Raw genomic sequence first — 14,415 nt, 5'->3', positions numbered from 1 at the left:
GGCATTCCAGAGGGTTTTGTTCACGTGACCTTCTGTCGGACAGCCCCTGGCGGCATTGCCCGTACCCCTTCTCGTTCAGGAGCCAACCAACGGTTTCGCCAGCGCCATGGTGCTCTTGCAGGTGGTCTACCCATTCTGTGATTTGGACAGTTTGTGAATTGAATTCAGGGCCCAAGCCTGCAACGTTGTATTGTATCCACTTCGGTTACCCTCACCGCCGAAAGCGTGTGGGGAGTCACTTGTTCCCCGAGGTGGAAGGCAAAGTCGGATACGAATGAGATGGTTGCAATAGAGGATTGAAGATGTGGAGAGAGTGGTATTGTCGAGAATGATGGCATGATTGAAGAAGACCAGACGGGACGGGATACGAGGGCCAAAGCATGGAAGATGGGCGATGAGGTTGAAATGCGGTCATAGGCACCGAGACGCCATCGCCATCGCCAATTGCCTCTACGATATTTCCGCAAAGCTCCATACTTTTCATGCGACTCTACAATGTACTACCGCAGCTTGGCTTCATTGTTTCCTTTTCCCCGACACCTACTGTGGCAGGAAAACATGTCAGTGTTACTAAAATTAACATCATAGGAGCCATTAAGCTCCGCGCTCTACCCCACTCGGGCCCATCAGGGAAATTTCCTATCGCCCCTGAGGAGTGTTGTAGCCGAATCCTGCTCCGATCGCCGCGTATACGAGGTACTCAGTCTTCAAAATTATGGCACACACGACGTCGTCATGCGAGGCTGTTCGCTGACATTGGCCACTAGGAGTTAGTACGTAACAGTACGTTATAAACGCAGTGGGGAACAAGTGGACGGGTGATGCTCGAATCATCGAACTTGGCTACCTGCGGCTGCGGGCGATTTGCCCAAAGTTCCAGAAATACGAGAAACAACGGGACGTTCCATGGGAACTTTGAAGGAAGGGGCGTGCCTTTGCCTGTGCGCAGTTGTCGACAATATTGCTTGTACCAAGGTGGCAAGGCATACTATCCCAACTTATTTTCTTCTAACTCCAAGGCTTGTTAGTAACCACCAGGAGGTGAACAGCAGAATTGTTACCTATATAAAGTCTACCATCGTTCCTACAATCCACTTTTCTCACCACCGAACATTCAGACACTCGCTCAATCAACACTATCACTTCAACCAACCACCAAATCAACCGCCGAAATGCAGCTCACCCCTCTCTTCCTCGCCGCCGCTGCCTCTGGGCTCGCCGCCGCTCAGCCCGTCAACGAGATGGGCAACTGGGACATGATCTACCGTCAGGCCTGGGCTTCCTCGGGCTATAAGAGCCAGACATTCATTGCAAACTTCACCTCGTCTGAGTACCAAGGCATGAACGGCCAAGTCGGCCACTGCGAGGATATCTACAACAATCCCCAGGACAGCTCAGTCACCTGCTCTGAAGGTTTCAAGGCCACCAGGAATGGATCCAGTAAGTTTTTACAACACCCTAATTCTCTACTCCCCATTCAGAAGGAGAAGACTTCAGGAGGCATTGGGGACAGGTTTGCTAACTAGCATTACAGCCATCAGCGTTGAGCACACTTTGCCCAACAAGGTCACCTATTACGGTCAGGCGGACATTGAGATCAAGACTGACCCTGTTGGCAAATCTGCTGAAGGACGCGGTATCATCAAAGCCACTGAGGCTGTTGCTTAAGCGCGCGGACAAGTACATGGGATGAGCAATCACAACCCTTCTGCCCCTTGTCCAGGGAGTCTGGGGATGTAATGTATTGTTTAATCACCAGAATCAAGTACATCTCTGAACAAGACTCATCGTGCCTGCGCCTGCGCCATGAAATGAACCATTGACCCGTGACGCCTTTGCCTGTTATGAATTGTATGCAACATGGAATAATGGCCAACGTAAACACTTTGGAAAAAAGTACAAATGGATATAAGGATCCTGTGAATGGTCATTGGAAAAAGACACAAACCGCTAGGCTTCGCCAAACAGACGAGCGGTGATATCTCCCATGTAGGCTTCCTCAAGCTCGTAGTCCTCGCCTCCCATCTTGTCTATGCCAACGTATTCGAAGCTTTCGACCACAGCCTCTACATCGAAGCCCATAGCAACGAAGCGGTCGACCAGGTCTTTATTGTAGCCTTTGTATCTATGCATCGTTAGCAGGGTCCATGGTTGGACTATCATGTTTCACCTACGCTGCCATCTTGACTTTCTCTTCGTTCTGCTTTGAAACCTGCGCCTTCTTTCGGATGGACTCTGCAGTCGCGCCTCCACTGCCCTCTGCAATCTCCTTCTTGGGCGCACCGGCATACTTGACCGCCCAGTCGCGTGCCTTGTGTTCAAACTCTGCAGGGTTGCGGATCAGCATGCCGGCCACTTCTGCGTCTTGTGGGTCTTTGGGTTCTGGAGTGCTGAGAAGGGACTGTAGCGAGATAAGGGCACTCTTGATTGTGAGGACGGGGGACCATTGCGAGGAGAGGGTGTCTAGGCAGATGGCGCCCTGGGTGTGTCAGTAAATAAGTCACGCGTCATCCTCGAAAGCCAGCTACGAACCGTCTGCGAGCTGACGTTGGGGTGCCAGATTTTGGTCTCGAACTTCATGTTTGGAGGTCGAAACGGGTAGTCTGTGGGGATCTTGATGTCCACAAAGTATGTGGCACCCTCGTACGGTGTGTCTGGAGGGCCGAAGAACTGGCCCCGCAAATGTGTAAGGTCATCGCCATTGCCAGCCGGCTCGACTATGATTTGGGAGAGCTGGTCGTTGTTGATGTCGGCAAGCTCTTTTGCAATTCGCCTCGCCCGATTTGATGCCATCGTCCGTGCGTGTGCGCGTGTGCGTGTGTATGTATGTCTGTGTGAGTGTGTCTGTGTGTGTGCGTATGGGTGGGCCGTGGAGCGGTAAGAAGGGACGCAAGTTAGACAAGAGGCGCGGGCGGAGTGGGGGATTCAAGTAGGCAGCAAGTAGGAGCTAGCCCTATTGTCTGGTCAGCCTGAGGCACGAGTGTAGCGTAGCCGACAGAGGCGTGGAGGGCTGTGTTTGGGTGGGCTGTTGACGTCCAACCAGGCAAGAAGTCTGGAAGTTGGGGGATGGCGCAATGGGGGCGTCTGGCAGGCGTGGGGAGGGGAGGGGAAACGTCACGGGAGACTGTTATACCTCGATCTGAATGGCGGTGGAACGTTGGGGTGGGCGGGTGTGTGGATGATACGGCACCGTCAAGAGTACCTGACCTCGGGAATGCGGATGGGAAAGCTGCGGTTGGGAAGAAGAGCGGTTCACTGGGGCGGGGCGGGTGTGTAGTGGAGGACGTGTGGGAGAAAGTGTGGACTTGGATGGATGGACTGGACTGGATGGTGGTGAGTTGTCACGTGTGTGAGAGCTGAAGACGGTGGGCAGAAATGGGAGGTAAGTGTTGGGATGGATGCAAGGCTGGGTGGGAGAAGCAGAAGGACTCTCTTTGCCCTTTTGACATGCAATGTGGTGATACTATGGTGTTTTATGGCTGATCGGGGCGAGCCTGACGTGTCTGTCGTTGTATGGGAGCAGGACAGCCCGGCTGGGAACAGCGGCAAGTGTGGCAGTGCTGCTGTGGCTGATGACGGGACGCCACAGTGTTGCAGTCTCTGCACTAGGCTGTTTTTGCCCTCGCGCCGAATTGCAGCTTGTCACCGCGGCCACCCATCGACGACGACATTGCAAACACGGACGATAGACGAAGACGACAGCGACAACGACGACGACGCACCTCGCCATCGGCCATCGCTCCTCTGTTACTCACATCCACTCTTCTGGCGCACGGCATCCACACATAGTTTGGAACGCAGACACAACAAGTACCTGACCACGCGTCATGGTGAGCTTGCCTCCCCTCGATCCTAGATTGATAGCAAGTGCTCACAACACAAATCTAGGGCAACCAGCAGTCAAGCACCGGAGGAGGAGCGCCCGGTGATGATAAGAACAAGAAGGCTGGGGACAAGGTATGTCACATCACCCAGGCTCTGTTGATGGCTTTGGCATGGCCGCCAGCCTCGCATTTACGGAACGGCGCTGACGACACGACAGAAGGATAAACCAAAGTACGAGCCACCGCCACAACCTACCACGCGCATTGGCAGGAAGAAGAAGAAGCAGGCCGGCCCCAGCGCTGCCGCGAAGCTCCCCACTGTCTACCCGACCGCACGATGCAAGCTGCGTTACCTACGAATGCAGCGCATCCACGATCACTTACTGCTCGAGGAAGAATATGTCGAGAACCAGGAGCGGCTGAGGAAAGCCAAGGCTGTCAAGGAAGGCAATGCGCCTGCTCCTTCTAGCGCCGAGGGTGCCGAAGACAGGAATGCAGACGAGCGGTCGCGGGTAGACGACATGCGTGGTAGCCCCATGGGTGTCGGCAACCTGGAGGAACTCATCGACGACGATCACGCCATCGTGTCCAGCGCTACCGGCCCCGAATACTACGTCTCCATCATGTCGTTCGTTGACAAGGACCTTCTGGAACCAGGTGCCAGCATCTTGCTGCATCACAAGTCGGTGTCGGTGGTTGGTGTGCTCACAGACGACGCAGATCCGCTGGTATCGGTCATGAAGCTGGACAAGGCGCCCACAGAATCATACGCAGATATTGGTGGTTTGGAGCAACAGATTCAGGAAGTGCGAGAAGCTGTTGAACTTCCCCTTCTGCACCCAGAGCTGTACGAGGAGATGGGCATCAAGCCTCCGAAAGGTGTCATTCTCTACGGTGCTCCTGGTACCGGAAAGACACTCTTGGCGAAGGCGGTGGCAAACCAGACCAGCGCTACTTTTCTGCGTATCGTAGGAAGTGAGCTGATTCAAAAGTACCTAGGAGACGGTCCGAGGTTAGTGCGACAGCTGTTCCAGACTGCTGCAGAGAATGCGCCTTCCATTGTCTTCATCGACGAGATTGACGCCATTGGTACGAAAAGATACGAGTCAACATCTGGAGGAGAGCGTGAAATTCAGCGAACCATGTTGGAGCTTCTCAACCAGCTTGATGGGTTTGATGATCGTGGGGATGTCAAGGTCATCATGGCTACCAACAAGATTGAGACGCTGGATCCCGCCCTGATTCGTCCTGGACGTATTGACAGGAAGATTCTCTTTGAAAATCCGGATCGTACGTTCTGCGAGGCACTTTGAATTTTACACCCACTAATACATGAACAGAAACGACCAAGAAGAAGATCTTCACTCTCCATACATCCAAGATGTCGCTCAACGAGGACGTTGATCTTGACGAGTTTATCAACCAGAAAGACGATCTTTCTGGTGCTGACATCAAGGCCATCTGCTCCGAAGCCGGTCTCATGGCGCTGCGCGAGCGAAGGATGCGTGTCAACATGGAAGACTTCCGCACTGCCAGGGAGAGGGTACTGAAGACCAAGACTGAGGGCGAGCCAGAGGGTCTATACTTGTAAACCTGCTAACAGAACAGCCGAGTCATCGGATGCGTGCTTAGAGCCCCTCTACAAGTAGGATTTACTCATAGACACGGTGGCAATACACTTCCACCCTTGATTGCCTGTCACATCGTAGTCCATTTCATGCTCCTTCATCCCTATCTACTTGACTCAACGTGCTAAAACCTTTCTCTTACTTCTTCTCTCCAAAATGCAGATTTCTTCTTCTCCACGTATAAACACGGTGTCATGGGCTTTCATTTATCTAAATGACTCGGCGTCGTATCGTCTGAATTTCAAATGGCTTTCTGGTCTTGCATGTTTGCATCCAATGCTTGTCATCTTCACGTAGATTCGAACTGCCTATAGAACGTAGGGTTTGGCCAATTTTATACATCTACATGACGTATCCTGTACTCTACCGGTCCGTACATGAGCAGCGTAGCTAGCACCAGTCGACATTGTTGCCGGACAAAACGGGTAAGAGGGGAGTTTCCGTTTGCGCCGCCTTCACCTGCGTGATGAAGCGTGCGTATAGCGACATTCAAGTGAGAGTGCGCGTTGGTTGGATCCTGGGCATGTTTACATATCACGCTCTTTCTATTTTTTATTTTTTTTGCCGCCTGTTCTTCACACTGAGCAGCCTCCATTGATAACTCTCGGTCACATCTGACCCCTTGTCTTCTCGTTCTGTCGGCCATTACAGATAGTAGGTAACCGCTGAAGAAATATTGGGTACGCAAAGGGCTCAGAACAAGTGGCGCAGGCCCGTACAGGGCACATCATTGTCACCCTCGCAGTTCAGCGTCACTCACCATGGATCTCGAAGCGCCCACTTTCAATTCTCTCAACACGGCGCAGAAGCGAGCGCTCATCTTGCGCGACCAACTGCGGTGGTTTGACCCACAGCATCTAGACAGCTTCATTGATGGTCTTGCCAACCCTGAGCCGCCTGATTACAAGAATATCAACGGCGTCACCACTCCTGACCTGGTCTTCGTCAAGCTCAAGGCCAGTGCGTCTCGCTTTGAGCTGGGCAATGTCATCTTTCCCGAGGAAAATCATGGCGTCCTGCATGCCTATCTAATTTTTGAACACGGCAAGATTGAGATGCACACCGAAGAAGCCCTGGCAGAAAGTGAGCAGAGCCTCGACCACGTCGCTATTCATGGCTTCATTGCGCGAACTATGGTGGAAATGTTCAAGAAGAAGATCGGCATGATCATGGCACGCATTAGCATACTCAATGAGGCCAGGAGATCGGCGTACAGTTCTCCGCCCAATAGTCCCGTATGCATTGCTAGTGGAGAGGTACGTCAATTCATTTTCAGGCAATCAAAGCAGGTCTGCCGACTGTTGTAGCCATGTGAATTAGGGATCGCATACCGTACTGACCGTCCTAGACACTTTCAAGGCTCCAAGCTCCCAAAAAAAAGTCAAAGGATGGCTTCTCAGCCCCGGGTAACATTCATAGTCGTTCCATTCCATCGTGTACTAACATGTTGAAGCGCTGAAACACTGGAGGCGTGAGCCCAATACTCCAGTTACTCCCCACATCACCAACACCCGTCCCGTCGCCGGCCTATGTTCGATTCCAGCTTCTCTCAAAGCTGCCACCTTTGCTGCTGTGCCTGAGCAAACGAAGATTGATCTGTTCAACAACATAGCTTCGGCTGCCTTTCCCAACTTTGACAATCTCATGGTAGCAAGCTGGAACGTCGTCTCGGTGTATTCGGCTTGTGGAAGCGACTTTCCGGAGATGCACAAGGCGGTTGTCGAGTTGAAAGACGTTCTTCAGGACTTCGACTCAGCTTTTGGGGCGACAGTGAGTAGAACACCAGTCCAGTATCGCAGTGACTGGGCTGGAGAAGGTCGGATGGGGGGTGGTGTAGCTCGGCCATTGCGGACTGAAGCCAACATTGATAAATCACCGACGGGGGCTGTTGAGAGCAGTGAAAAAGCTGTACAAGAATTGCCAAGTCAAGATCAAGACAGTGAGATGATGGATAGGGAAGGAGAACAATTGAGCGATACTGAGCAAGATCTACCGGCCCCGGCCCTTTCACATCAAGACGAAGACTCGCCTTCCGAGTCTGAAATTGGTGAAGACGATGCTCCAGCGCTTCGGCCTTCAGATCCACATGTTCGCCAGCGATATGAGCGTCGAAAGCCAACCAATGTCGAACCTGAGTTTCTCAAGCATGTCCATACTTCTTCCGAGCCCCTTCCATTGCGCACTCCTCCATCTGCGCCTCCGCCAGCTCATCCTACGTCTAGCCAGAGCAAGATCATTAGAATTGGCGATAAGAAGTCTCAAGTTTTGAGGAATAACTCGCCTGCGCCGATTGAAGAAGGACATCCAGCTCCTATCAACGCAATTGCGGCCACGCCACGCGCCATCACTGGTGTTGAGTCCTTGCCGTTGGTCACAAAGACCTCTCCTGCTCAAGGTGCAAATGTACCAGCTCTCACCCCAGCTGCAGCACCTTCAACTCTCAGTGCCATCGCCTCCCCGTCCGCTGCCCCAATTGCCTCGCCCACCATAAACAAGCGCAAAGCCTCCGGCTCGCCTACCCCTGGCACGTCGAAGAAGAAACTCATTTCCGACCTAAGCACGGCACAAGTCCAGGAGAAGGCCCGCACTACGAGAACGGAGATTCTCCGCAAATGGAAGTGTTTTGATCCCGATGTCGTGCCCCGCCCGTTTCTCGGCCTGCACCACAGCCTACAGGCGGAGTTGGAGAGGCGCGGCCATGGTGAAGCTAGCGCGTCGAGTTCTCGGATAGGATCGAGTTCAAATGCCCAGCAAGCCCATGGTAGGGTTCGTACGCGCGACCAGGAGGACCAAGAGCACACCGCGGATCGTATTGCAGCGGGTCGCAGCACCGAGCGTGCACCCGCCGAACTCCAAAAACGCATCGAAGAGCGTAACCGGGAGCGAGAGCGAGAACGCGGCACTCCTTGCCGGACCTCTGAGCGTCCTGCCAAGCGCAGTACAGAAGTGGTTTCTCGTCACTCTGAGGGTAGCCCGGCAGAAGCCAGGCCGGTGGTCACGGGCATGTTTGGCGCGTATTTGGGCAAGTCGATGTTGGGGGCTAAGAAGAGTATTGGGATTGCGCCTGTTGCGCCAATGTTTGGTACGGAAGGTAGCAAGAATAATGGTGGTGGTAGGAGTGGAAGTGGTACTGGAGGTGCAGCAGGGAACGGCAGCAGTGGTAGTGGCAATGATGTTGATTTTGCTGAGAGTGGCCGAAGGGATAGGAGAGGATAGTAGGGTGGTCGGGCAAGAAAAGGAAGCAAACTGGATATTAGACGAGGATTATTTGATTGGGAGTGCCAGATTCAGACATTGGACTTGTGTCTTGGTGTTTATTCATGCAGAATATTTGGATGTTTATGGTTTGCACATATATGGAGAGTAACAGCAGGAACAAGGCAGTGAGCAGTTGAATGGAGCTAAATGATGGGCTGCACGATCACAAAACACGTGCAGCTGCCCATCGAAATTCTCTCGTTTTGGTATCCTCGATTGCAAAAAGCTGAAAGCCAGCATCTCCCTTGACAGCTCTACCCTGGAGAGGACTTGGTGAGATGAAGATCATTACAAATACATATATACGCCGTACCTTTTGGCCATGAAAACAAAACCGGGTTATCAAGACGCCTTTTCCATGCAGCTTCCTTATTCTCCGTAAGAAAAGACATTAATTTGGCTTGGCCAGCTCGGGTCCCCAAAAGGCATCACTCTCCTTCTCATAGCCCTCACGGGCCAACTTTCTCTTCTTAGCCTTGTGCTCGTCGAGGCCCGCCTCTCCCACTGCATCCCTCTTGTGTGCCTGATTCAGCTTAACCAAATCGACCTTGTCTGGATCCCTGCACATTTTGAGTTTTGCAATGAGTGCCTTGATCTCAGCCTGGTGCGCCGCTTCCCGGGTCTCTTGCTCGGACTTTGGGAGTGTTGTGTACACGTACAGGCGATGCGAGGAGAGGAGTTGTGCGCAGGCGCGGAGGGTGTGCATGAGTTTGTCGTGGATAGGGGAGTCGGCAGGGAGTTTGAGGGAGAAGTAGAAGAGGGTGAGGGGTTCGTCTGCGAGGAGGTGGGCGGCGAGCATGATTTGCGAGGGTGTGTAGAGGAAGTAGGCGTCTGTGTAGAGGGCAGCTGTCTTGAGAGTCCGGCTGGCATGTGTGTAGGCGGCTGTGATGCGCGCCTCGAGGGCTGCGACGGTGGATTTTGTGGCAGGGCCGCCGGGGGTCGAAGGGAGGGATTGCATGCGGGTTTGGATGTCGGCGCTTGTGCCATTGTCGCCTGGGCCATCGTATTTGCCGTGGGCGATCTGGACGAGTTCGAGGTGGACGCCCTTGAGGCCACGGAAGGGGTGGCGCACGTCGAGATTGTAGCGGAGACCCTGCATGACGAGGTGTTCGGGCGCGAGAATGGACTCGGCTGTCACGTTCCGGCCAGAGTTTGCGGCAAAGTTTTGGACGTTTTCGCGCAGGAATTCAGACTTTGTGGCGAGGAAGAGGGAGGTGCGCAGTATGTTCTGGACGTGGTAGGTCATGGGCGAGTTGTAGAGGTAGAAGCGGCGGAGGTATTGTATGCATGTCGCCTGGCTGACATGTCAATACATGCGTGTCTGACTGGCAAGGGCAAGATGGATTGGGTGAGTAAGAGAGAGAGAGAGAGAGCGAAAAAGAAGCTTACCATGACGTTGTAGTTGTATCCGCAATGCGTGCCCAGCTTGACGGCCCTCTCGCAAAAGTCGTCGACTATCTTCAACTCGTCCTCGGCCGTCAGACAGACCAGATCGCTCGTTGTTTCTGCGCCAGGATCCAGCGGCGTGCTCGTCCCACTGCCATTGTCCACCCCAGACGTTGCACCGTCGTGTTCGGCGCGTTGGGCACGAAGACGCGCGACATTGGCTTTGACGCGCTCTGTTGCTAGAAGGTTGGTGGTCCGCCGCTGGGCATCGAGTTGGGCTTGGGTAAAGGACCAGTGCTTGAATTGGGTTGAGCTGCGGTACAGCGAGTCTTCGGTGATGATCATGATGTCGACGGTCGCCAGGTCGCAAGATGGGGAGCAGTGCATGTGCTGCTCACATGACATGGCCGGTCCCCGTGCTCGTCCCTACTCGTCCCTCCGTTCTCCCTCCGGCCTCCGGGACGTCAGTGAGGCCTGCAAGTTTAGCCGAGGAGCCAAGCCCGGCCCTTTTGTCCGTTACTCCGTACATACTACTCTACATGTACCTGGCCACCGCCCCCAGCTGTGATTGCAGAGATTCCTCCTCTCCTTGCTGCCATACTATACCTCTATTCTCTTCCCGCGAACCTGGTCGCCTGCCTACACCCGCGCCTCTCGATTCCATCCATCGACGGCATGCCTACACGCCGTGCCCCGCCATCAAACGACACAAGCCGCCAGCCTACGGTACCATACCGCCACAATAACACCCTTCGCGATAAGAGTAAGCAGCAATAGTATCTACGGCACTGTACAAGGAAACACATGCCATTGCCGTCCATCCTGTCCTGGACTACTACTATCCCCACCAGAGTCCTGCCTGGCAGTTCAGGCACTCATGGAAACCATGAACGTGGCGCAAGTGCAATTCTTGCCCGCTTGGCATCAAACGTTACCTTCCTAAAGCGGGCAAACCTCAGCCAGGCAGCCTGCCTATCAACTTCATTGCTTGAATATAGCCTTAGAGTGGCTTGCACAACATACGGAATGGCCCCGCAAAACTCCTACACGAGATCTTCGAGATAGGAGCCAACCCTTCTCGAACCGCAGACTGAATACCTGCCAAGTCGACGCCTGGAGCTAGGACGAATGAACGTCCACTCGCCAACTGACAATGCACTTTCCAAGCATCGCGGCCCACCTTATTTCGAGTCGTTCCCATGCTCAAGCTTTGATACGGTCTTGGTGACATTTCGGAATGCCTGCGATAGGAAGGTATCCTGGCGATAGTACCGGAGGGCGTATCGCACGCGACCGATTCAAGCAACACAATGCATATGCACGGTAACTCTAAATCGTGGACAGTAGCTATAAGATACCATGCGTGTGCACCCATTGTTCTTGGTTCATCAACTGCCACCCGTTGTGCACCAAGATGAAGTGGGCTGCTATTGTAACGGCGGCGTTGCCTTTGGCTGCGGCCTCTGGCTTCACACGCGCCGAGTATGCGTCGGGAGAAGTCATGGAGCTCATGATGCAGGGAAAAGAGGTCAGTCCAAGAGGAAATCTCCATCCTGTTCGAATACTGATATCTTGCAGTCCGCATGGGCCAAGGCACGGGCTGCTGGCAAGTACGACAACAAGAAATGGAACGGCTTCCACAAGAAGCGTGCCAATAAACACAAGATTGAGTGTAAAAATGGTCGCGTGGAGGCCGTGAAAGGCGACGCAGATCAGACGTACAAATGCCGCAACATTGTGAGTGCTATCCCTCCATGTTGTGCAACCTGCTGTATTCATCCATCGACAGGACTTGTACGACTTCAAGACACACGAAGAGCTCGGTGACGCCATTGGCGAGGGCTCTGGTTCGTGGGGATGGAGCCACAAAGGCCGTGACTTTATTGCCATTGGCCAGACTTATGGTGCTTCCTTCTCCGAGATTACCAAGGATGGTCAGCTCGAATACCTTGGCCGCCTTCCCGCCAACAACGACTCTGTCATCTGGCGCGAGATCAAAAAGGTCGGAGATCACCTCATCGTCGGATCCGAGGGTGCCGGCCACCATGTTCAGGTTTTCGACATGAAGAAGCTGCTCAAGCTTTCGCCCAAGAAGCCTTACACTTTTGATATCCACAAGGATGTTGCTCTCGTGGACATCAACCAGGGCATCAAGGGACGTACGCACACTGTCATCGCCAACGAAGAGCTCGGCTATGCAGTCGCCTGTGGCTCGGGTGGTCGCGCCGGCCGCAACGACACTTGCGCCGGTGGCCCCATGTTCATCAACATGGACGACCCCACAGCCCCTTATGTCGAGGGCTGCGCGCCCCAAGACGGCTACTGCCACGACATGCAATGCATCGTCTACCGTGGCCCGCACAGAAAGTACTACGGCCGTGACATTTGCTACGGCTACAACGAGGACACGCTGACCATTTACGACGTCACCAACAAAAAAGGTGTCGGGGCCGCTGCCATCATCTCGCGCACAGCCTACGTTGGCGCCTCCTACACCCACCAGGGCTGGGTCCTCGATCCAAACTGGCAAACCCATCTCGTCATGGACGATGAACTCGACGAGGGCCAAATCGATCCCAATCGCACGGCCGTCGGATCCCCAGCCAAAGACGGCTTCGCCGTAACCTACGTATGGGACATCCAGAACCTTGAAGCCCCCAAGATGACGGGCCTGTACAAGACTGGCGTCCGCTCCGTCGACCACAACCAGTATGTCTACGACGGTCTATCTTACCAATCCAACTACCAGGCCGGCCTCCGCATTCTGGACGTCAGCTCCATTCCGCGCTTCCCAGATGCGTCCAAGGTCGAGGAAATTGCCTTCTTTGACGTGTACCCTCCTGATGACGCGCAACCCGGTGGTGGCGATGCACTGTGGGATGCCGGGACCTGGTCGGCCTATACTTTTGACTCTGGTTACATTGTCATCAATACTATTGACCGTGGTGTCTTTGTCGTTAAGCCCAAGTGGGGCAAGGGCAAGGGCAAGTACTGGAGGAAGTAGTTGGCCGATGTGGTAATGTTTAAAATGTATGTTATGAAATGTGAAACGCAATGATGATCGACCCCTTTGTGTCCCTTTGTGACTTCTTGTGATGCTGGAGAACTGGAGAGAAGTGGTTGCCTTGTAAACATGTATAAAGTTGTGTCTTGATATATCTTCATGAGGAGATATTGATCGTGGCCAAGCAGTGTACTGGCATCTCCAAAAGCCGTCGTGTTGGTTGCACATGCTGTGTGTTCTCATTTTGCTTAACCAAGAAAAAGCAAAATGTGCATATTGCGGATCCAGGCGTGTGGTGTAGATGGCCTCAGAACTGATCTTCATGCCCTATATATCAATTATAAGCGATGAAAATATGAGTTCGATTTAGGAATATTGCTTAGACGTCGAGAGCTGAGTCCTTTCTACCGATTTAATAAAAAAACAGGTGTAGGTTGGCAAGTGATGTGGTAGTCGAGATATTTCGTAATCAAAAGAGTGAAAACAAACATGGGATGCATGTGTGCCTCGTGGTTTCGGTGATTATCTGTTCGGAGCTTCGATACATGTCTGTAGGGAGTTGCATGTCTGTGTTGTCATTTATCTAGCTGCATGAAGGCAAGACATCGACCTATCCGTATACCAAGCAAACTACGAGAAGGTCAAGCGAATGTCTCAAGTTTCAGCAATGCATGGCACCCACGGTTGGCAACTGGACCGCCGATGCCCGGGGAAATTCTCCGTGGAGTGTTGTCACACAGGTCATGATTAGTCAATGGTGGATATTCACCCGGAACATAGTCTACTTTGTTTGGATAGGTGAGTAGATGGTGTGGGATGATGCTTTGGGCTCTTGTTTATACGCATGTAATCTTTCAGGCTGAACTGGAATATTGCCTTGGTCGGGCCATGGATGAAGCTCTGGAGGAAGAGAAAGACAGTGGCCGCAGTTTGCAGCCGATACACGAGAGTACCTTTGCTTGGGTGGATTCAGATGCGTTCATTTCGTCGTTGCATACTGTGGGAAACAATGTCTAGCAGCTGATTTGAGACGCGCAGGGAATAATCGCTCACTGATGCATGATGCTGTTATAAGGATGCGGAACTTAACCTCGAGCACGAGAGACGAAGTACCTACCTACCCCTCTCTCACAACTCGTCTATTACCTGGCGAGAACTTACACCAGGCGTACCGTACGCAAGCGCCGCAGAGCCAAGCACGGGTTATGAGTGGCTCCTTACCAGAGCCATCATCGTGAACGACAAATGGGAGGTTTTCGGCACCGAAACAAGATATGACTGATCATCTTCAGACGCCATGTGCCTGCTAAGATGC

At 53.1% G+C, this 14,415-nt stretch overlaps 7 protein-coding genes across 7 annotated transcripts; 5 read left to right on the top strand and 2 right to left on the bottom strand.

Moving 5' to 3' along the window:
* Positions 1-482: 482 nt before the first annotated feature.
* On the top strand, positions 483-781 carry IAQ61_012083 (uncharacterized protein; the record flags this gene model as incomplete). The annotated part of the gene is made up of 2 exons (XM_066099473.1): positions 483-696; positions 768-781. The coding sequence occupies 2 exons, from the start codon at positions 483-485 to the stop codon at positions 779-781; spliced, it is 228 nt and encodes a 75-aa protein (XP_065950992.1).
* A 292-nt stretch (positions 782-1,073) lies between these two features.
* On the top strand, positions 1,074-1,668 carry IAQ61_012082 (uncharacterized protein; the record flags this gene model as incomplete). Its single annotated transcript, XM_003844642.2, has 2 exons — positions 1,074-1,440; positions 1,535-1,668. Coding segments are annotated over 2 exons (501 nt in total), but the record flags the coding sequence as incomplete, so codon positions are not given.
* A 282-nt stretch (positions 1,669-1,950) lies between these two features.
* Positions 1,951-2,793, bottom strand: UBC1_2 (Ubiquitin-conjugating enzyme E2 1; the record flags this gene model as incomplete). The annotated part of the gene is made up of 3 exons (XM_003844641.1): positions 1,951-2,125; positions 2,175-2,479; positions 2,533-2,793. The coding sequence occupies 3 exons, from the start codon at positions 2,791-2,793 to the stop codon at positions 1,951-1,953; spliced, it is 741 nt and encodes a 246-aa protein (XP_003844689.1).
* Positions 2,794-3,554: 761 nt separating this feature from the next.
* On the top strand, positions 3,555-6,139 carry MTS2 (26S protease regulatory subunit). The gene is made up of 4 exons (XM_003844640.2): positions 3,555-3,830; positions 3,889-3,957; positions 4,043-5,114; positions 5,165-6,139. Exons 1-4 carry the CDS (start codon positions 3,828-3,830, stop codon positions 5,413-5,415), a joined length of 1,395 nt encoding a protein of 464 aa, XP_003844688.1. The 5' UTR covers positions 3,555-3,827; the 3' UTR covers positions 5,416-6,139.
* Positions 6,140-6,213: 74 nt separating this feature from the next.
* On the top strand, positions 6,214-8,668 carry IAQ61_012079 (uncharacterized protein; the record flags this gene model as incomplete). The annotated part of the gene is made up of 2 exons (XM_066099472.1): positions 6,214-6,755; positions 6,922-8,668. 2 exons carry the CDS (start codon positions 6,214-6,216, stop codon positions 8,666-8,668), a joined length of 2,289 nt encoding a protein of 762 aa, XP_065950991.1.
* A 433-nt stretch (positions 8,669-9,101) lies between these two features.
* Positions 9,102-10,501, bottom strand: IAQ61_012078 (uncharacterized protein; the record flags this gene model as incomplete). Its single annotated transcript, XM_003844638.2, has 2 exons — positions 9,102-10,004; positions 10,100-10,501. 2 exons carry the CDS (start codon positions 10,499-10,501, stop codon positions 9,102-9,104), a joined length of 1,305 nt encoding a protein of 434 aa, XP_003844686.1.
* A 1,009-nt stretch (positions 10,502-11,510) lies between these two features.
* Positions 11,511-13,100, top strand: IAQ61_012077 (uncharacterized protein; the record flags this gene model as incomplete). Its single annotated transcript, XM_003844637.1, has 3 exons — positions 11,511-11,624; positions 11,675-11,833; positions 11,886-13,100. 3 exons carry the CDS (start codon positions 11,511-11,513, stop codon positions 13,098-13,100), a joined length of 1,488 nt encoding a protein of 495 aa, XP_003844685.1.
* Positions 13,101-14,415: the final 1,315 nt, after the last annotated feature.

The sequence above is a fragment of the Plenodomus lingam genome (genome assembly GCF_022343315.1).
Source record: "Plenodomus lingam strain CAN1 chromosome Unknown scaffold_20, whole genome shotgun sequence".
Taxonomy (NCBI): domain Eukaryota; kingdom Fungi; phylum Ascomycota; class Dothideomycetes; order Pleosporales; family Leptosphaeriaceae; genus Plenodomus; species Plenodomus lingam.
Note: the sequence above shows the minus strand (reverse complement) of the source record. Positions and strands in the feature narration are given on the sequence as shown.

Bases quoted from the DNA above. Each gene is read 5' to 3' on its own strand.
- MTS2 (XM_003844640.2), top strand. The intron at 3,958-4,042 runs GTATGTCACATC...ACGACACGACAG, and splicing joins ACAAGAAGGCTGGGGACAAG to AAGGATAAACCAAAGTACGA. The intron at 5,115-5,164 runs GTACGTTCTGCG...ATACATGAACAG, and splicing joins TCTCTTTGAAAATCCGGATC to AAACGACCAAGAAGAAGATC.